The sequence below is a fragment of the Corylus avellana genome, chromosome 2, assembly GCF_965113065.1.
Source record: "Corylus avellana chromosome 2, dhCorAvel1.hap1.2, whole genome shotgun sequence".
Lineage (NCBI taxonomy): Eukaryota > Viridiplantae > Streptophyta > Magnoliopsida > Fagales > Betulaceae > Corylus > Corylus avellana.
Genome location: NC_142491.1, coordinates 17214389 through 17236849, shown reverse-complemented (window position 1 = coordinate 17236849; position 22461 = coordinate 17214389). Strand labels below are relative to the sequence as shown.

Below are 22461 nucleotides of genomic sequence, written 5' to 3'. Positions count from 1 at the left end.
GACAAAACCCTCATTTCCCCTACTCAAGACACAAACGCCACTGCCCACATTACCAGAAGCTCTCTTCATCAAACGGTGCCGAACACTGACCAATACCCAAATTAGACAATCTTTATTCTCTGAAACCCATATGTGAATCAAACCCACAACACCAAATAGTCTTGAAAGAAAACTTTGTTTTTTTTTTTTTTTTTTGAAGGAGAAAACTTTGTTCTTAAAATAGTCTTCAAAGAAAATATTAGAAAATTAGGAAAAAGACCATTTCTCAAAAACAATAAATACTAAAAATGGAAATACCACACCTCCCTTAAGTGCGGAAGAGATAAGTTATTACAAATGAAAAGTTGATTGAAGTCCTAAGGAGAAGTTACATGATTGAATAGAACGAAATCTGTGTAGATTTCTTTGTTTGAAAATTGTGCCCGACTCAGCGAGAAAAAGCAAGTCAATGCCAAAAATAAGACAGCAATAATTGATAGGTGGACCAAGCTGAAGCAGCAGCTATCATCCATATTGGAGCCTAATTAGTAGGCCTGGGTATCGGTCAAAACGGTCCGGTTAAGGACCTTATCGATTATTAACCGATAATTTTCGGTTAAACGGTTTATTAACCGATACCGAATCAATAAGAATTTTAACCGATAATTTCGGTTAAAATGGTACATGGTTAAACGGTCCAGTTAAACCGGTTAACCGATTTAACCGAGAGCTTTATATTGATTTATTTTGTTGCGCCAAAAATCAAAAATGAGTTTTTTTGACTTTTGAGAGCCCAAATACTTTTTGTTTGGCTAAAATAATTTATTAAAAATGAGTTGTTTTAGGAACCAAATACTTTTTGTTGGAACCCAAATATTTGTTTTTTGGGCTAAAAATTGAAGCTTTTTTATATTGATCCACTTCAACTTTTTTTTATTTTTTTATTTTTATATATATATTATAAAATACATTTTTCCAAAGCAAATGGACTAATTAACATAATGAATGCTAATTAGACTAGCAAAACTAGTTAATGAAAAATGCTTTTACCAAAGGCAAAGAAATCCCATCAAATGCCATCACTTAAAAAAAAAAATCAAACCTACCCAAACCCAAATTAAAATAAAATTCATTAATGAATAATAAACAAAGTATTAACTAATTAAAGTCACTTAGCAAAAGGAAAATAAGTCATGGGCAACACCATTACACAAATTCGGAAACCTGTGTCACTTATGAGAATTTGGAAACCTCTCTAAAAGACTAAACGGCGCTGTTTTGGGACTAGGACTAAAAAAAAAAAAAAAAAATCCGGTTTCTTATCGGATAACCGGTTAACCGATAAGAACCAATTAACCGGACCGGGCCGAATTCCGGTATACTTTTTTTAACCGATAAGGATATCGGCATATTGGCTACGGTTTATATCGGTTCGGTCGAAGCCGGTAGACAGTCGGTTAAACGGTAACGGTTAATTTGCCCACCCCTACTAATTAGCATGAGAGGACTAAAAATATGAACAACATTCCCCTTAACTATAGCTTCAATGTTCATGGATTCTTTTATTATTTGGGTTTGAGGAAATCCATTGAATTTGAGCCGGCCAATCGAGTATTTAATAGGGACCCGACTCGTGTATTTCGTTGAGTTCGAATCAAGCTTAACCAAAGCGAAAGAGTTCTCAAACCAAATTTGACCACATACATGATATGATGGAACCGAGCCCGAAAATTCAATACTCCACTAAGCTATAGATTAAAGTTGTGTGTGTTTTTTTAATTTTTCTCAATACATATGAGGAGATAATTAAATATAAATATGTTTGCTAATTACAAAAGGACACCTATGGGCCTATTGTTGACTTTAGCCTTGTCACTCATAGCAAAAGGATGTTGTATTGGTAAGTACAAAACAAGGGAATTTTAAGTCGACAAAATACATACAGCCATGCTTGCATTTCCTACTTTCCCCACCACAATGAAAAGTTCACAAAATGAAATGGTCCATCTTGTTTTTGATAACTTTTCGTTAGCAACTAGTCAACCAGTATAGTTGTGTCTAGAAAAATGGAAGGCTTAAAATGAGGCCTAGGCCTCTCCCTATATGTTCACACAAGGGGAGAGAGGATGATTCAAACTAGTGACTTTCGCTTCACTAGACATGGTCCCAGCAGATTGAACTACTTCTTGAGGACGTCTCTCCCTACTTCTACTTCTGTAACAAATAACAAAAATATTAATAAATAATTCAAAATTTTAAAACACTCAAAAAATATTTTTGTATTTATATTACATCAAAATATATTTTCAAACAAAAAAATTAAAAAGCATCAATTTAAAAGCATTAACAAACAATAAAGTTGAATGAATCAAGCCTACTTTCAATTTAAACATGTACAAATAAATCAGTCATAAGGTGACCTATCTAAGTAGAGCCATGGGTCTATAGAAAGGTGTTAGAGACCTATTCAAATCTACTCACATATGTGATAAAGATTGATATATAGTTATCTTGTGATCTTGTATTTGAACTCTCATGTATAGATAGCTATCTTGTGCTGATAACAACTCTGTATGTTGATAAGTCTTATGTAGTTAAGTTTATATCAAACTCAAACTCTTGTAATCATACCTTAACCTGAATATGTCGATGGCACTAATTCTAAACGGGATCCCACCATCACCATCATTGATGTAGATGGTGTCACCACTTCTTCATTAAATTTAAATCCAGCATACTTGCACTGGAATATGCAAGATCACCTTATCCTACTGATAATTACATTCTATTAATAAAAGGCAATAATTATGGCATCACAAAATGTATTAATTCTGAAAATTGCCAATATAATTTTGGGAAATCATATACAAAATCCTTAAGTCGACGCGCTTTTTTTAAAAACTCCCTGGTTTTTTTTTTTTGAAAATTTAGTCCCTGGGTAACTCGAAACTACAAAAAAACTCTCTACCGTCAATTTTTGTTAACTACCGTTAGTCCACTCAAAACTCACCGTTTTATCTTATTAAAATATTAATTTTTTATTAATTTAATTTAAAAAAATTAAATCTTAAAAAAAAAAAAAAATTTGAAGGGTGGCGGTGCCACCCCTGGCCACCCCCCCAACCCCTAAGGGGTGGCCGTAAGCCACCCCAGGAGTGGTTTGCCCACTCCTGGGGTGGCTTGCGGCCACCCATGGGGTGGCTCGAGCCACCCCGTGGGTGGAAAGGGGTGGCCCGCACGCCACCCCTCCACCCCAAGGGTGGCCGGAGCCACCCCTAATTTTTTAAAATTAAATTAATAAAAAATTAATATTTTAATAAGATAAAACGGTGAGTTTTGAGTGGACTAACGGTAGTTAACAAAAATTGACGGTAGGGAGTTTTTTTGCAGTTTCAAGTTACCTAGGGACTAAATTTTCAAAAAAAAAATACTCAAAGAATTTTAAAAAAAAAACGCGTCGACCTAAAAATTTTATATATGATTTCCCTATAATTTTAGGTCATAAATCAATCAGAATGGTCAATTCTCAAAGAATAGTTGTTTTCCTTCATCTAGGAAGCTCAGATTTTATTTGTTGAATAGATCTTATACAAAAGAAGAAATATTAAATGCGTGGCAATATGACATAAATCTAATTAAATGTACGATTGATTGTTTGATAATTTATTTCACGTGCATTTCTAATTAATTTATCTTTATATAATAAAAGTTGCCAATCAAAATCAAAAGTGTACTTTTTTTAAGACGAAACTCTCCTATTTGTATTTTGTGGTACCTCAATTATTGCATTTGCTTAACAAGATGTGTACAAAAAGGGGTAAATTCATAATGTCGTCTTGTGGATAATATCAGACAATAAATAAATAAATAAAGTCCAATATATATATATATATATATATATATATATATATATCCAAAATCATTATTATGATTATCAGCATGATTACCAGAGTAAAACACAAAATCAAATGGTCATAGACTCATTATCTATAACTACATAGTTGTTATAGATAGATATATACATATATTGACGGCGGTCGAGTAACCTTGCTACATGATGACACTTGGCAAGCATCTATGACTATATATAGGAGCCTCTCATTTATAAAGTGCACATATCTCAAAAAAATAAGGTACACACATTCTTCCTCTCTTAACTCATTTTTCAATTTCATTTTTTATTTTTATTTTTTAGACATTCTACTACGTTGGCATTAGAGCATATCTCCAGCAGTAAGAGGTATTCTATCGAGTTAAAAAGCACAATTCTCTATTTTAGCTAATCATTTTTTAATACCAACTCCAACAGATTATTTATTTCATGCTTTATTTTATTAAATATTATTATTATTATTATTATTTTTTATCCGTGACCGCTTTTGCATCATCTTGCAAATTGCAAAAGAATTGATTCATGCAGCATACCTGTGTCTTATTTTTATTTTTCTATTTTTAGTTTTTTAATTATATGCATGCTATTCAATTTTTTTGGAGGAGTTTTTAGTGATTAAAAAGACTTGAATCGGTATCATAAATTCATGAATAAAGAAAAGGGAAGAGAGAGAAACATTGAGAGAATAGAGAAGAGAGAGAAAATAATATGGAAATAATATTATATTCAATAATCTAGTGTGCTACAATGAATAACAATATGAAACTATTCACTGTAGCAGTTAAGGTATAATAACTAATATGAAACTATTCTGTTGGAGCAAAAAAAAAAAAAAGAAAACAAAATAACTAAATATAACTAATATCTTTTTTTTTAGCTACACTGCTGGAGATGCTCTTATAAGCTCTTTAATGTGGTGGAGGCCAATGGTTTATGATAACCTTTTCCCCTTGTTTTGCAACTGGTCCAAGTGTAAAAAAAAAATCTACTTCAACAATAGTAATAGTGACGGTAACCCTTTGTTTCTTTTTCCAATCGGATATATATAGCTTTTCATTTTTATTTTTGGCTGTTGGTTTGGTATATAACAAAATATTCAAACTTTGAATTGTAAACCGAATCAATTTTCTATTAAAATTAAAATTATTACTTATTTTAAAAGTTTAAATCCATAAAAAAAATAATTAATTTAATAATTATAATAAGTGTAATATTTAATTAAAATAAAAAATAAATTATAAAGATAAGATCATTGTGTTTAGGATTGAGTTTGAGAAGTCTAAAAGTACTTTTAACATTCAAAAAGTCCGTTTGAAAAAAATTTGGTAAAAAAATTAAAAACGTTTTTAAGGGTCTAAAAAACTTTAAAATTATCAAAACTACGTTTTGACAAAAATTTAAAAATAAAACTTTTGAAAAAAAAAAAAAAAAAATACGTTTTTTAAGTTAAAAAACGTAATACCAAACAAGTCATCATCTACAATGTCGGTATTTAATGCAACCAAATAAAGATTATGGGAGAAATATTATCACATTATTTGAATTTTAATTACTGATGACGATGAAAAGAAATAGCTCACCCGACATGACCGGCTCCATCTTTAACTTCTTACCGCGATCGCCATTGCTCATACAAAAGCTCACAAAGACAAATATATGATCTTAAGCTTTCCGTCGTCATTTTCAAACCCTGCAGAGAGTCCAGATTAAACGCATAACTTCTCGTGACTCCAAAGTCCGAGGTCAACTTTATACCTTCATTGTTTATCCCATCAACCATATATAGTTTCTTTTCTTTCTTGGACAACTGGGTAAGGCAAAAATCTATCTTTTGAGCATTCAATTCGTTGACATCTAAGTGTTGTATATTCGTATGGAGCTATGAATATTCCCCGCATTTTTCTGATAACCCACAAATTAATTTAGTCGCTTTATATATGAAGGAGTAGAGGGTCTTGGCTCTTAAGCTGAAAGGGGGTGTGCAGGGCAAGATCAAGATGGGTCTGCTGGGTTCATTTTCTTCTTGTTCTTCTTTGGTGGCATTGGTTTTGGTTTTGAGTGTGGTGGTGGTGTGTAATGGAGGGAAGACAAGCACTTTTGTGAGGAAAGTCGAGAAGACAATGGATATGCCTCTTGATAGTGATGTCTTTCAAATCCCGCCTGGCTATAATGCACCTCAACAAGTACTTATCTCCCCCTTGTTGTTCCTTTTCTTTTAGTTATAGATTTTTTATTCGTGGGGTTTTCTTTTTTGATATTTTCATTGTGTTATGTGTGAAGATGGGCAATTGAGAAAGGTTTGATTTTTATTTGTTTTTGCGTTTCTATTGCGTTGATTGATACGTGGGTGTTATGAATTAAGGTTCATATTACACAAGGAGACCTTGAGGGGAAGGCAGTGATAGTCTCATGGGTGACTGTGGATGAACCAGGATCGAGTACTGTGATTTATTGGAGTGAAAATAGCAAGGAAAAGAAACAGGCCAAGGGCAAAGTTCTTACCTATAAGTTCTACAACTACACTTCTGGTTTCATTCACCACACAACCATAAGAAAGTTGAAGGTGAGTGGAATTTTCCATACAATTGTTTCACTAGATTGCTACGACATAATTCCCCTGTTTTTGTTTTGTTCTTGTTTGCTTCTATATGAAAATAGTGGGGAATTCAAGTCGCTACTTGAAATGGTTATATGTATGCGTATTTACTTATTCCAAATTCTCGCTAAATAAGTGAGGTTAATGCTCGAAATATTTAATTAAAATAGGAGATTTAATTAAAATAGGAGATGAATGACGGAGACTAAGTTCGAGCTCATGATCTTTGTTTTTTGTATTATGTTAAATCATTATTTATTTCAAAAGTTTGAGCTGATAGAAAATAATGAATTTAATCGTTTAATTGATATTCTTACAATACATTATTGTGTATCATGTATCTTCTGTATCTATGAATGTGTAAGCTGCTTTTATATATTTTGCTTGATTTCTATTTGGGCAGTTCAACACCAAATATTACTATGAGGTTGGGATTGGCCACACTCCACGGCAGTTCTGGTTTACAACTCCCCCTGAAGTTGGCCCTGATGTGCCTTATACATTTGGTCTCATAGGTAAGTGTTCCGCATCAAATCTTTAAAATGGAGGTCAGCAAAGCCTCTTGGTATTGTGGTTCAAGCATGTCCATGTTTTTTGTTTTTTAGGGGGTTCAAGGCCCTGTTTCCATCATGCTTCCTCAAGGTCTAGTGGAAATTGGGCAGGCATAAGACTAGCCTATACAATGAGCAGCAACTAGCATAGATGTCATGTGGTAACAAAGAAGTAAATGATTGAAGGAAAAAAAATATCTCATTTAGAAGCTACATGAGTTGGTTTTTTAACAGATGGTTATTCAGTTTAGGGTGACTAATGTTTCATTTTAGCACTTCTGCATATGCGTTCATATTAGGTCTGTATTTAGATATTTTTAACATGTTTATACATTTTAAAACTAACTGTTACTCTTTATAGGGGATCTTGGTCAGAGTTTTGATTCAAATAAGACACTTACTCATTATGAGTTAAATCCACAGAAAGGGGAAGCAGTGCTTTTTGTTGGGGACCTCTCTTATGCAGATAACTATCCAAATCATGACAATGTTAGATGGGATACATGGGGAAGGTTCGTTGAGAGAAGCGTCGCTTATCAACCATGGATATGGACTGCAGGGAATCATGAGATTGATTTTGTGCCAGAAATTGTAAGAATCTAATGGATATTTCATTGTTTGGTAGAAAAATGTCTGTTGTCAAACATAAGAGTGTTCTGCAATTCTCAGTAGTAACTTCTGGTTACACTCGTTGGACTACTTTTTTTATTTAAATAAAAAAATAAGGGATTGGAATCCACAACAATTTCCTGCACAAATTGTTAAATATAGTAATTGTTGTGGATCTCAACCCATATTTGAAGGCTGGTTCTTAGTGCCTTAACAGGCTACTGTGTCATAATACTTGACAAGATAATACTTTCGGTAACTATATTTTTATCACAAGTCTTACATATAAGAATGATTCTCTTCATCCAAAATTTAAGAGAGCATAAGAGGTCTACATCATGGAAAAGCCAAAAGTAATATGTAGTTCAACCATGTTGCTGTTATTGTTACTTCTTTTTACAGTTCTACTCTTCTTTGATATGATTTTGACCCTCTATAATTTTCCAAGTTTCTAAAAGTGGATTGGTCTTTGGGTTGCAGGGGGAAACCAAACCTTTTAAGCCATATACCCATCGTTATCATGTGCCTTATAAAGCTTCAAACAGTACTGCTCCCTTTTGGTATTCAATCAAGAGAGCTTCAGCTCACATCATAGTCTTGGCTTCCTACTCTGCATATGGTAAGCATGTATTCGTTTTGGATGTTATGTTGGTATGCATGATGGTCATGGACACAGACATATGTCCAAACTAGCTACTTGAGTCCTTTTATATTTTTACTGGTCTTTATGTCTATTTCATTAATGTGGCATGATGATAATTAAATGACTATAGTGTTGTTTGCTAGTATCAGTGCTTTGGTGATGACATATATTTACATATAATTTACCAAACCCATCTAAGCTCAACTGAACCAATCCTTAGACCCTATTAAATTAGGGATTTTTCCAAGCAAAAGAAAAAGGGGAAAGAAAAATTTACTTGTTATTACCTTTTCTTTTTCAGGTAAATATACCCCTCAATACAAATGGCTTGAAGAAGAACTACCAAAAGTTAACAGGACTGAGACACCCTGGTTGATCGTTCTTATGCATTCCCCTTGGTATAATAGCTACAACTATCATTATATGGAGGGGGAAACCATGAGAGTAATGTTTGAGCCATGGTTTGTGAAGTACAAAGTTGATGTGGTATTTGCTGGTCATGTTCACGCCTATGAACGATCTGTAAGCACTCCTTACCTTCCATATTATTAGTTACTGAACTATGAGGTTTGACTGTGGTATATTGTCTGTGCAGTACTAGTTGCTGTCTCTTATTAATATCCTTGTTTCCTGAAATCTCTGTGTATGACAAATGTTTTAAAATTTAGCTGGATTGTACAAAGAATTTGGTTGCTGCTCTGGAAATTCTTTAGAGGGGAGAAACAAATATGCATAAATGCTGCAATCTGCAATCTTTTTTTTTTTTTTTTTTTCCCATAATGATGCACAACAAACTGACAGAGATGTGTGTCCACATAGCAGACACAAATCTAGAATATTTAATTTCAAAATGTGTATGTGTGGACATGCCTTGTGGCTAAGATTTCCATTTCTTCTGATGTTGATTGACAACTAAATATATATCACAGGAACGAGTATCCAACATTGCATACAATGTTGTAAATGGCATTTGTACTCCTGTAAAGGATCAATCTGCACCTGTATACATAACCATTGGGGATGGAGGGAATCTTGAAGGCCTGGCAACCAAGTAAGATCAATAAATTATGGAGTAATAGGGTTGACTTGACTGGTAAAGAGGTTTTCTGTTTGTTTAAGATTGTTTATGTAAATGCCTTCTTGTCTGGTGCAGCATGTCGGAACCACAGCCGGCGTACTCGGCTTATCGTGAGGCCAGTTTTGGTCATGCCGTCTTTGATATCAAGAACCGAACGCATGCTCACTATAGTTGGCACCGTAATCAAGATGGATATGCAGTGGATGCAGATGCTTTGTGGTTTTTCAACAGATACTGGAATCCAGTTGATGATTCCACAAATAGCCAATCCTGATGAAATAAATTGCTGTATGCTTTATGGAATAAATGATCTCATTCTGATATAGTTGAACATTGGTATCAATCTTTTCTTCAACCCTTTATTGTTCCACCGCCTCTCTTCTATTTATCTTTGCTGTTTTGCTGTCGAACTTTTCTCTTAAAGCTTTCTCTTGGTTGCAAATTAAGGGCAGTAACATGCAAGTTGGTACTTGGGGGCAAGTATATACTATATTTGGTTGCAAATAAACTTCATAATTTAAGGGTATATAAACATTGCTTTAAATACAATCGATTACTGCAATACTCATTAATAGTTTTTTTTTTAAAAAAAAAAATTGAAATTTTTTCCCTTGTTGATGTTGACGACATTGTGCCGTCCAAAACGTTGTCGTGTCGCAACAAAATATGCATCTTAATGCGCCATAAACTGAAACTAAGCTATTAAACTTTTCTATTTCAAATACTACAATAACTTCTCTTTAAAAAATTCAAGCTTTCACAAAAGTTTATTATGATAAATTAATATTTTGGATTGTTCAAAAGTATAAAAGGACATAATAAAATAAGTTAGTAACACAAAATATCAAGATTTACATGGTTCAACTTAATAAACTTGCGTTTACGGGCGACTTGTAAAATACATATGAGTAATATTTTTCTTATTTTATTCTTGGGTGAAAATATAGGAAAATTTCACTTTCACCCCGGAAGTATAAGGATTTTGCAATCATAACCTTGTTGACCCATGGCTTTCAAGGCATTTTTGAAGTTTCTCTTTGTTTTTTTCTTAATAAAAAATTGGAGCATTTTAAACATTTTTATTAAAAATAGATGAAATTAAAAGGGACTAAGACATGAGATACCGACATTACAAATTTCTTAGTTTCGAGATTATAATTACAAAATCATTTATATAAGCCTATCAAGTTTTCCAAAAATATTTAAATTGATGACACTCCTTGAAAGTAAACACAAAACTCATATGCGCGTTGAAGAGGAAAAACTCGCTTGGCTATTTTTATTGGCACCGCTTGGCAAAAGATGTTCACCTTCTCTTACCCTTATTTTCACTTCTCTAAAAATAACTCACTACAAAACCATTTAACAAACCAAAAAAATAAAAATAAAAATCAATATTTTTATTCTCCATTAATCACTTTTTATTATTACTTCATCCCTTCTTATTCTTTGGGCTCAAAACAGCGACAACTGGTTTTTTCTTGCACTTCAAGAAGGCTAGCTCCTTTTTTTTTTTTTTTTTTAATTTTTTATATATATATTCAAAGTAGTAGGAAACAGAAAAAGACTTTTATAGTTGGCACTTTTATTTTGACATGTTCACACAAGGCGGGGAGAGGGATTTGAACTAGGAACCTTCACTTCATTGAATGTGGTTCCAGCCGATTGAACTACTTCTTGAGGACTAGCTGACACTTTTAAAGCTGCTTAAATAGGACAAAGACCTGAAATCGAGAGTCAAGGCCAAAATAAAAAATTGAAAAGTCAAGATTTTATTATAATTTTAATTAATGGTGTAAACAAGGAACATATTTTTAAATGACCTATCAAGATTCACAATGTGACATGATGTATATCTTCACTATAAAATAAAATCTTTATTATAAGATGACTCCTCTTTTGACCACTTTAACTTAATCTCTTGGGTAACAAATCATCTTTTTTGGTCAGCTTTGGAGTGCCAGACCATTCCAAAGCAGAGAAAGGATGGCGGATCACGCCATTCTTTTTGTCATTTTAGATTTTCTTCTTATATTTTGATGGAAAAATGACTTGGGTCTGCTAGTCTTCCCAAGTCACATCACATAACCGAAGAAAAATAGGAAATTAAATTCATAATCTATAAGAACATTGTAGGCTAGATGGTCTTTTGGGTGTGTGCAGCAGAAGCTCAAGATGGGGCTGCTTGGTTCATCTTCTTCTTTTTCTTCTTTGGTGGCAGTGGTTTTGGTTTTGAATGTGGCGGTGGTGTGTAATGGAGGAAAGACGAGCACTTTTGTGAGGAAAGTTGAGAAAGGCATGGATATGCCTCTTGATAGTGATGTCTTTCAAATCCCTCCTGGCTATAATGCACCTCAACAAGTACTTATCTTAATCTCCTTCTTAATGTTCCTTCTTTTATGTTCTTGCTCATCAAAGTTTTAAAACTTATAGTTTTTATATTTATATTTCATGGACTTATTCGTGGGTGTTACGAAATAAGGTTCATATAACACAAGGAGACCATGTTGGGAAGGCGGTGATAGTTTCATGGGTGACAGTGGATGAACCAGGTTCAAGTACTGTGAACTATTGGAGTGAAAATAGCAAGGAAAAGAAACAGGCCCAAGGCAAAGTTGTTACCTATAAGTTCACCAATTACACTTCTGGTTTCATTCATCACACGACCATCAGAAAATTGAAGGTGACTTAAATTTTTTCATGCAGTTGTTTCACTAGATTGCTCTGACATAATTCCCGTGTCTTTGTTCTGTTGTTCTTCTATGGTTATATATGTTATTATGTATCTTCTGTATTTAACTGCTTTTATATGTTTTGCTTAATTTCTATTTTGCAGTTCAACACCAAATATTACTATGAGGTTGGGATTGGCCACACTCCACGGCAGTTCTGGTTTACAACTCCCCCTGAAGTTGGCCCTGATGTGCCTTATACATTTGGTCTCATTGGTAAGTATTCTAAATCAAATCTTTGAAAAGGAGGTCAGCAAAGCCTCTTGGTATTGTGGTTCAAACATGTCGGTATTTTTCGTTTATTAGGGGTGAAATTTCTAGTTTAGACCCCAAACAACAGATAGAGAGGGTGAATAGGTGTTTTCCAACAATTATCATAATTTTGAAAAATTTATCACCACACAAACAATTACCAAATTAATAAGAGAAAAAAAAAAAACCAATCAACACAAGAATTTGGTGATGAAGTGGAAACCCTTTGAAAAATTCTTCATAAACTTTTGATATTCTTGAAATACTCGTTCGACTGGCTATTAACCGCGCCTCTCTGGAACTCTGTTCTTTGAAGTTCAGTGCGACCGCGTTTGATCATCTATTGAGCGGACTTCGACCGGCAATCTCTGGACTTAAGATTTTCAACACAATTTTAACTCTTAACTCCATAACCAACTTAAAATTCTAACTTATTTGACATTGAATTTGCCAACACAAATCCTAACAAGGGGGGTTGCAAGCCCTATGTCCATCAGGCTTCCTCAAGGTCTAGTGGGAATTGGGCAGGCAGAAGACTAGCCTATCCAATGAGCTGCAACTAGCATTGGTATCACGTGGTAAAAAGGAAATAAATGATTGAAGAAAAAATATCTCATTAAGAAGCTACATGAGGTGGTCTTTTAACAGATGATTATCAGTTGATTTGTATTTGCATTTTTCATTTTAGGCTTATTATTGTTTCTTACTTCCTTGAATGGGTCTAATGGATAGAGCAATGTACTTATATTGGCAGTTCTGTTTGTAGGGGATCTTGGTCAGACTTTTGATTCAAATATGACGCTTACTCATTATGAGTTAAATCCACAGAAAGGGAAAACAGTGCTTTATGTCGGGGACCTCTCTTATGCAGATAGGTATCCAAATCAAGACAATGTTAGATGGGATACATGGGGAAGGTTTATTGAGAGAAGTGTTGCTTATCAACCTTGGATATGGACCGCAGGGAATCATGAGCTTAGTTTTCAGCCAAGTATTGTAAGACTCTAATGGAATATTTCATTGTTTGGTAGAAAGATATCTATTGTCAAACATGAGAGTGTTCTGCAATTCTCAGTATTAACTTCTGGTTACACTTGTTGGACTACTCTTTTATCACAAGTCTTACATATAGGAATGATTCTCTTCATCCAAAATTCAAGAGAGTAATATGTAGTTCAACCATTTTGCTGTTATTGTTACTTCTTTTTACAGTTCTACTCTTCTTTGATATGATTTTGATTCTCTATACTTTTCCAAGTTTCTAAAAGTGGATTGGTCTTTGGGTTGCAGGGGGAAACCAAACCTTTTAAGCCTTATACCCATCGTTATCATGTGCCTTATAAAGCTTCAAACAGTACTGCTCCCTTTTGGTATTCAATCAAGAGAGCTTCAGCTCACATCATAGTCTTGGCTTCCTACTCTGCATATGGTAAGCATGTATTTGTTTTGGATGTTATGTTGGTATGTATGACGGTCATGGACACAGACATATGACCATACTAGCTACTTGAGTGCTTTTATATTTTTAGTGGTTTTGATGTCTATTTCATAAATGTGGCATGATGATAATTAAATGACTATAGTGTTGTTTGCTAGTATCAGTGCTTTGGTGATGACATATATTTACATATAATTTACCAAACCCAGCTAAGCTCGACTGAATCAATCCTTAGACCCTATTAAATTAGGGATTTTGCCAAGCAAAAGAAAAAGGGAAAAGAAAATTTTACTTGTTATTACCTTTTCTTTTTCAGGTAAATATACCCCTCAATACACATGGCTTGAAGAAGAACTACCAAAAGTTAACAGGACTGAGACACCCTGGTTGATCGTTCTTATGCATTCCCCTTGGTATAATAGCTACAACTCTCATTATATGGAGGGGGAAACCATGAGAGTACTGTTTGAGCCATGGTTTGTGCAGTACAAAGTTGATGTGGTGTTTGCTGGTCATGTTCACGCCTATGAACGATCTGTAAGCACTCCTTACCTTCCATATTATTAGTTTCTGAAGTATGAGGTTTGACTGTGGTATATTGTCTGTGCAGTTCTTGTTGCTGTCTCTTATTAATATCCTTGTTTCCTGAAATCTGTGTGTATGACAAATGTTGTAAAATTTAGCTGGATCGTACAAAGAATTTGGTTGCTGCTCTGGAAATTCTTTACAGGGGAGAAACAAATATGCATAAATGCTGCAATCTGCAATCCTTTTTTTTTTTTTTTTCGTAATGATGCACAACAAACTGACAGAGATGTGTGTCCACATAGCAGACACAAATCTAGAATATTTAATTTCAAAATGTGTATGTGTGGACATGCCTTGTGGCTAAGATTTCCATTTCTTCTGATGTTGATTGACAACTAAATATATATCACAGGAACGAGTATCCAACGTTGCATACAATGTTGTAAATGGCATTTGTACTCCTGTAAAGGATCAATCTTCACCTGTATACATAACCATTGGCGATGGAGGGAATGTTGAAGGCCTAGTAACCAAGTAAGATCAATAAATTATGGAGTAATAGGGTTGACTTGACTGGTATATATAGAGGTTTTCTGTTTGTTAAGATTGTTTATGTAAATGCCTTCTTATCTGGTGCAGCATGACGGAACCACAGCCGGCGTACTCGGCTTATCGTGAGGCCAGTTTTGGTCATGCCGTCTTTGATATCAAGAACCGAACTCATGCTCACTGTAGTTGGCACCGTAATCAAGATGGATATGCAGTGGATGCAGATGCTTTGTGGTTTTTCAACAGATACTGGAATCCAGTTGATGATTCCACAAATAGTCAATCCTGATGAAATAAATTGCTGTATGCTTTATGGAATAAATGATCTCATTCTAATATAGTTGAACATTGGTATCAATCTTTTCTTCAACCCTTTATTGTTCCACCACCTCTCTTCTATTTATCTTTGCTGTTTTGCTGTCAAACTTTTCTCTTAAAGCTTTCTCTTGGTTGCAAATTAAAGGCAGTAACATGCAAGTTGGTACTTGGGGGCAAGTATATACTATATTTGGTTGCAAATAAACTGCATAATTTAAGGGTATATAAACATTGCTTTAAGTACAATTGATTACTGCAATACTCATTAGTAGTTTTTTTTTTTTTTTTTCAAAAAAAAAATTGAAATTTTTTCCCTTGTTGATGTTGACGACATTGTGCCGTCCAAAACGTTGTCGTGTCGCAACAAAATACACATCTTAATGCGCCATAAACTGAAACTAAGCTCTTAAACTTTTCTATTTCAAATACTACAATAACTTCTCTTTAAAGTATTCAAGCTTTCACATAAGTTTATTATGATAAATTAATATTCTGGATTGTTCAAAAGTATAACAGGACATGATAAAATAAGTTAGTAATACAAAATATCAAGATTTACATGGTTCAACTTAATAAACTTACGTTTACGGGCGACTCGTAAAATACATATGAGTAATATTTTTCTTATTTTATTCTTGGGTGAAAATATAGGAAAACTTCACTTTCACCCCGGAAGTATAAGGATTTTGCAATCATAACCTTGTTGACCCATGGCTTTCAAGGCATTTTTGAAGTTTCTCTTTGTTTTTTTCTTAATAAAAAATTGGAGCATTTTAAACATTTTAATTAAAAATAGATGAAATTAAAAGGGACTAATAACATGAGATACCGACATTACAAATTTCTTAGTTTCGAGATTATAATTACAAAATCATTTATATAGGCCTATCGCCTATGCAAGTGAAGTTTTCCAAAAATATTTAAATTGATGACGCTCCTTGAAAGTAAACACAAAACTCAAATGCGCGTTGAAGAGGAAAAACTCGCTTGGCTACTTTTATTGGCACCGCTTGGCAAACGATGTTCACCTTCTCTTACCCTTATTTTCACTTCTCTAAAAAAAAGTAAACATTTCTTTAAAATTATTTCTTTTTCTCACAGAAGGGAACACTTTTATATCATATTAATCACTTATTATTATTACTCAATAAAATAACTCACTACAAAACCATTTAACAAACCAAAAAAATAAAAATAAAAATCAATATTTTTATTCTCCATTAATCACTCTTTATTATTACTTCGGGTGCGTTTGGAATTGCGATTTCACAAGAATAATCTGCGTTTTTAAAAGATATCGCAAAACGTTAAGTGTTTGGCATTGCGATTTAAAAAGAACTTAATTTAAAATAGAAAAAAAATCTGCGATTTCAATAAGCAGGTTAGAAGGTAGTTATTTGAAAAAGTGCGAATTAAAACCAAAATAATGAATTCCCATAACATATATTTAATAAAAAAAATATTTTTTAATATGTTTTATCAAACACCTTTACGATTTTAAAAAGTAGTGATTTCAAAAACGTTATTTTTAAAAATACTATTTTTAAAATCGCACTTATTAAAACCGCAATCCCAAATCAACTCTTCACCCCTTCTTATTCTTTGGGCTCAAAACAGCGACAACTGGTTTTTTCTTGCACTTCGTGAAGGCTGGCCCATTTATTTATTTATTTTTTATTATATTCAAAGTAGTAGGAAACAGAAAAAGACTTTTAAAGCTGCTTAAATAGGACAAAGACCTGAAATTGAGTCAAGGCCAAAATAAAAAATTGAAAAGTCAAGATTTTATTATAATTTTAATTAATGGTGTAAACAAGGAACAATATTTTTAAATGACCTATCAACATTCACAATGTGACAAGATGTATATCTTTACTATAAAATAAAATATTTATTATAAAATGACTCCTCTTTTGACCACTTTAACTTAATCTCTTGGGTAACAAATCATCTTTTTTGGTCAGCGTTGGGGTGACAGACCAATCCAAAGCAGTGAAAGGATGGCGGACCACGCCATTCTTTTTGTCATTTTAGATTTTCTTGATGAAATAAATAGAAACCTTCTCAAAAACCAAAAAGAAAAAAAGTTTATTATAAACGAAACAGTTGGAATTTAAGGTGACCGAAATTACAGGGAATCGTCATCCTCAAAGACTTTGACTTTGAGTCATCGACTGAAAATGACTTGGGTCTGCTAGTCTTCCCAAGTCGCATCACATAACCAGAGAAAAATAGGAAATTAAATTCATAATCTATAAGAGCATTGTAGGCTAGAGGGTCTTTTGGGTGTGTGCAGCAGAAGCTGAAGATGGGGCTGCTTGGTTCATCTTCTTCTTGTTCTTCTTTGGTGGCAGTGGTTTTGGTTTTGAATGTGGCGGTGGTGTGTAATGGAGGAAAGACGAGCACTTTTGTGAGGAAAGTTGAGATAGGCAATGATATGCCTCTTGACAGTGATGTCTTTCAAATCCCTTCTGGCTACAATGCACCTCAACAAGTACTTATCTTAATCTCCTTCTTAATGTTCCTTCTTTTATGTTCTTGCTCATCAAAGTTTTAAAACTTATAGTTTTTATATTTATATTTCATGGACTTATTCGTGGGTGTTACGAAATAAGGTTCATATAACACAAGGAGACCATGTTGGGAAGGCAGTGATAGTTTCATGGGTGACTGTGGATGAACCAGGTTCAAGTACTGTGAACTATTGGAGTGAAAATAGCAAGGAAAAGAAACAGGCCCAAGGCAAAGTTGTTACCTATAAGTTCACCAATTACACTTCTGGTTTCATTCATCACACGACCATCAGAAAGTTGAAGGTGACTTAAATTTTTTCATGCAATTGTTTCACTAGATTGCTCTGACTTAATTCCCCTGTTTTTGTTCTGTTGTTGTTCTATGGTTATATATGTGTATATATATGTTATTACGTATCTTCTGTATTTATGAATGTGTAAACTGCTTTTATATGTTTTGCTTAATTTCTATTTTGCAGTTCAGCACCAAATATTACTATGAGGTTGGGATTGGCCACACTCCACGGCAGTTCTGGTTTACAACTCCCCCTGAAGTTGGCCCTGATGTGCCTTATACATTTGGTCTCATTGGTAAGTATTCCAAATCAAATCTTTGAAAAGGAGGTCAGCAAAGCCTCTTGGTATTGTGGTTCAAACATGTCGGTATTTTTCGTTTATTAGGGGTGAAATTTCTAGTTTAGACCCCAAACAACAGTTAGAGAGGGTGAATAGGTGTTTTCCAACAATTATCACAATTTTGAAAAATTTATCACCACACAAACAATTACCAAATTAATAAGATAAAAAAAAAAAACCAATCAACACAAGAATTTGGTGATGAAGTGGAAACCCTTTGAAAAATTCTTCATAAACTTTTGATATTCTTGAAATACTCGTTCGACCGGCTATTAACCGCGCCTCTCTGGAACTCTGTTCTTTGAAGTTCGGTGCGACCGCGTTTGATCATCTATCGAGCGGACTTCGACTGGCAATCTCTGGACTTAAGATTTTCAACACAATTTTAACTCTAACTCCATAACCAACTTAAAATTCTAACTTATTTGACATTGAATTTGCCAACACAAATCCTAACAAGGGGGGTTGCAAGCCCTATTTCCATCAGGCTTCCTCAAGGTGTAGTGGGAATTGGGCCGGCAGAAGACTAGCCTATCCAATGAGCTGCAACTAGCATTGGTATCTCGTGGTAAAAAAGAAATAAATGATTGAAGAAAAAATATCTCATTTAGAAGCTACATGAGGTGGTCTTTTAACAGATGATTATCAGTTGATTTGTATTTGCATTTTTCATTTTAGGCTTATTATTGTTTCTTACTTCCTTGAATGGGTCTAATGGATAGAGCAATGTACTTATATTGGCAGTTCTGTTTGTAGGGGATCTTGGTCAGACTTTTGATTCAAATATGACGCTTACTCATTATGAGTTAAATCCACAGAAAGGGAAAACAGTGCTTTATGTCGGGGACCTCTCTTATGCAGATAGGTATCCAAATCATGACAATGTTAGATGGGATACATGGGGAAGGTTTGTTGAGAGAAGCGTCGCTTATCAACCATGGATATGGACTGCAGGGAATCATGAGATTGATTTTGTGCCAGAGATTGTAAGAATCTAATGGATATTTCATTGTTTGGTAGAAAAATGTCTGTTGTCAAACATAAAAGTGTTCTGCAATTCTCAGTATTAACTTCTGGTTACACTTGTTGGACTACTTTTTTATCACAAGTCTTACATATAGGAATGATTCTCTTCATCCAAAATTCAAGAGAGTAATATGTAGTTCAACCATTTTGCTGTTATTGTTACATCTTTTTACAGTTCTACTCTTCTTTGATATGATTTTGATTCTCTATACTTTTCCAAGTTTCTAAAAGTGGATTGGTCTTTGGGTTGCAGGGGGAAACCAAACCTTTTAAGCCTTATACCCATCGTTATCATGTGCCTTATAAAGCTTCAAACAGTACTGCTCCCTTTTGGTATTCAATCAAGAGAGCTTCAGCTTACATCATAGTCTTGGCTTCCTACTCTGCATATGGTAAGCATGCATTTGTCTTTGCATGTTATGTTGGTATGCATGATGGTCATGGACACATACATATGTCCAAACTAGCCACTTGAGTCCTCTTGATGTCTATTTCATAAATGTGGCATGATGATAATTACATGACTATAGTGTTGTTTGCTAGTATCAGTGCTTTGGTGAATGGCATATATTTACATATAATTTGCCAAACCCAGCTAAGCTCAGTTGAACTAATCCTTAGACCCCATTCAATTAGGGATTTCACCAAGCAAAAGAAAAAGGGAAAATAAAAATTTACTTATTTGTTGCTGGGCACAACAATGATGAATAATATAAAATTGAAAAGAGAGAGATTAAAAGAGAGTTGAGACACAGATTTAACGTGGTTCGGCAATGTGCCTACGTCCACATAGAGTGTGATTATATTTTACTATTAATGATTCAGGGTTACATCATAACATATATATAGGAAAACCCTAAACCCTAATTGTACAGACGTATTTTGAAAATCCCCAAAATACCCTGTACCGTATCACGACATTCACTCCGCTCCCGTCTACTTGACCTTTTACTGGTGTTCTAATATGAGCCACTAGTTCCAACATTATTATTACCTTTTCTTTTTCAGGTACTTATACTCCTCAATACAAATGGCTTGAAGCAGAACTACAAAAAGTTGACAGGACTGAGACACCCTGGTTGATCGTTCTTATGCATGCCCCTTGGTATAATAGCTACAACCATCATTATATGGAGGGGGAAACCATGAGAGTAACGTTTGAGAAATGGTTTGTGGATAAAAAAGTTGATGTGGTTTTTGCTGGTCATGTCCACGCCTATGAGAGATCTGTAAGTACTCCTTGTCTTCCATATTATTAGTTATTTAAGTATGAGCCTTGTTTCCTGAAATCTCTGTGCATGACAAATATTTTAAAATTTAGCTGGATTGTACAAAGAATTTGGTTTCTGTTCTGGGAATTCCTTGGAGGGGAGAAACAAATATGCATAAATGCTGCAATCTGCAACCCTTTTTTTTTCTTCATAATGAGGCACTACAAACAAATCTAGATTATTTGATTTCAAAATGTGTATATACGTGGTCCGCGAGGGTTAGCTCAAACGGTTCCATGTTTAGTGTAATACTATGAGGTCGGCTGTTCGAGTCTCCTTAATTACCTGATACACGGTTTTTGTGAGCAGAATCATGTGTCCGGTGTTTATTCGACAGGGATAGGTCACAAAGGGGCCCTGCCATTAAGGCGTTCCTTGTAAAAAAAAAAAAAAAAAAAAAAAAAGAAAGGTGTAAATATGTGTACATTCCTTGTGGCTAAGATTTCCATTTCTTCTGTTGTTGATTGACAACTAGATGTATATCACAGGAACGTGTATCCAACATTGCATACAATGTTGTAAATGGTATATGTACTCCTGTAAAGAATCAATCAGCACCTGTATACATAACCATTGGCGATGGAGGGAATAGTGAAGGCCTGATAACCGAGTAAGATCAATAAATTATGACTGATATAGACGTTTCCTGTTTGTTAACATGGTTTATGTAAATGCCTTCTTATCTGGTGCAGCATGACGGAACCGCAGCCAGCGTACTCGGCTTATCGTGAGGCGAGTTTTGGTCACGCCATCTTTGATATCAAGAATCGAACGCACGCTTACTACAGTTGGCACCGTAATCAAGATGGATATGCAGTGGAAGCAGATGCTTTGTGGTTTTTCAACAGACACTGGAATCCAGTTGATGATTCCTCAAATAGCCAATCCTGATGAAATAAATTGTTCTATGTTGTATGGAATAAATGATCTCAGTCTCATATAGTTGGACATTAGTATTAAAGAGATTTGTTTTTTATTTGAATCCCACAATAATATTCTAAATGTATCATATTCATATTTATTGGCATATCATATATATATATATATATATAATTGTCTGATATTATCTGCACCAATTGAATTTGATACGTCCCCCCAATGTTGTCACACCAAAGCACCGGTGATTGTGGAAGAGAAATTCAAAGCTCACGAAAGTAGGGATTGTACCCATATTAATTTGGCAATGGTAGTAGCAAGTGTCCTATACTCTTCTTTAGTGAAACAAGCTCCAAAGATTAACATTATTGCAACCAACCAAAAAAATATAAAAGCAATATCCACTAGTAGATCAACGGTTATCTGAGCAACCGGTCCAATCTGTATTAGAGAATAGTTGAAGGTGATGCCTGGAATTTTGACAAAGTAGCATAGAATGATTTATGGTTTTCTTCAACCCTTTATTGTTCCACCATCTCTCTTCTATTTATCCTTGCTATTATATATGGTGTCAATTACTGTAGAAAGTAGACTTTGAAAAAAATTGGAATACTAGTTAAATTATTAAATTTATTGTTTTTTTTATCATCTTAAGCTTTTTAGACAAGCATTGATTTAGCACAGTATCACAACCTTTGTTTTGAGTGAGTTTAAGTACACAAAAAAGTTGGAATATTAATTGAATATTCAACATTTCCTATAAGCTTGAACTTTTAGAACAATCTTACAAAAAAAAAAACAAAATTTTTAGAACAAAGTGATTTAATGTAGGACTTGCAATTTCTTGTAAACATGATACGAATCTAACACCAAATTAGCGGGTTGAGGTTGAAGGGTTTGTCATGTTTAATTAAAATTGACTAGGTTATATATAGTTGATGTATATAATCTTATACTCATATCTCAATATGACC

The 22461-nt window shown here is 34.0% G+C and overlaps 3 protein-coding genes across 5 annotated transcripts; all 3 read left to right on the top strand.

Annotated features, from left to right (window-relative positions):
• Nucleotides 1-5476: 5476 nt before the first annotated feature.
• Nucleotides 5477-9718, top strand: LOC132174612 (purple acid phosphatase). 2 transcript variants are annotated; one of them, XM_059586255.2, is made up of 9 exons: nucleotides 5477-5682; nucleotides 5821-6054; nucleotides 6234-6434; nucleotides 6871-6982; nucleotides 7380-7609; nucleotides 8108-8246; nucleotides 8572-8792; nucleotides 9200-9321; nucleotides 9424-9718. In XM_059586255.2, exons 2-9 carry the CDS (start codon nucleotides 5869-5871, stop codon nucleotides 9620-9622), a joined length of 1410 nt encoding a protein of 469 aa, XP_059442238.1. In that variant the 5' UTR covers nucleotides 5477-5682; nucleotides 5821-5868; the 3' UTR covers nucleotides 9623-9718. The 2 variants fall into 2 exon arrangements, with proteins under 2 accessions (XP_059442238.1, XP_059442231.1); XM_059586248.2 differs by having other exon boundaries at nucleotides 5815-6054.
• Nucleotides 9719-11388: 1670 nt separating this feature from the next.
• On the top strand, nucleotides 11389-15205 carry LOC132174629 (purple acid phosphatase). Its single transcript, XM_059586263.2, has 8 exons — nucleotides 11389-11709; nucleotides 11831-12031; nucleotides 12185-12296; nucleotides 13099-13328; nucleotides 13623-13761; nucleotides 14087-14307; nucleotides 14711-14832; nucleotides 14938-15205. The coding sequence occupies exons 1-8, from the start codon at nucleotides 11524-11526 to the stop codon at nucleotides 15134-15136; spliced, it is 1410 nt and encodes a 469-aa protein (XP_059442246.1). The 5' UTR covers nucleotides 11389-11523; the 3' UTR covers nucleotides 15137-15205.
• A 2141-nt stretch (nucleotides 15206-17346) lies between these two features.
• Nucleotides 17347-21638, top strand: LOC132181194 (purple acid phosphatase). Of its 2 annotated transcripts, XM_059594309.2 has the most exons (8): nucleotides 17351-17659; nucleotides 17781-17981; nucleotides 18158-18269; nucleotides 19071-19300; nucleotides 19594-19732; nucleotides 20349-20569; nucleotides 21100-21221; nucleotides 21304-21638. In XM_059594309.2, the coding sequence occupies exons 1-8, from the start codon at nucleotides 17474-17476 to the stop codon at nucleotides 21500-21502; spliced, it is 1410 nt and encodes a 469-aa protein (XP_059450292.1). In that variant the 5' UTR covers nucleotides 17351-17473; the 3' UTR covers nucleotides 21503-21638. The 2 variants fall into 2 exon arrangements, with proteins under 2 accessions (XP_059450299.1, XP_059450292.1); XM_059594316.2 differs by lacking the exons at nucleotides 21100-21221; nucleotides 21304-21638 and adding an exon at nucleotides 20921-21002 and having other exon boundaries at nucleotides 17347-17659.
• The last annotated feature ends 823 nt before the right edge of the window (nucleotides 21639-22461 follow it).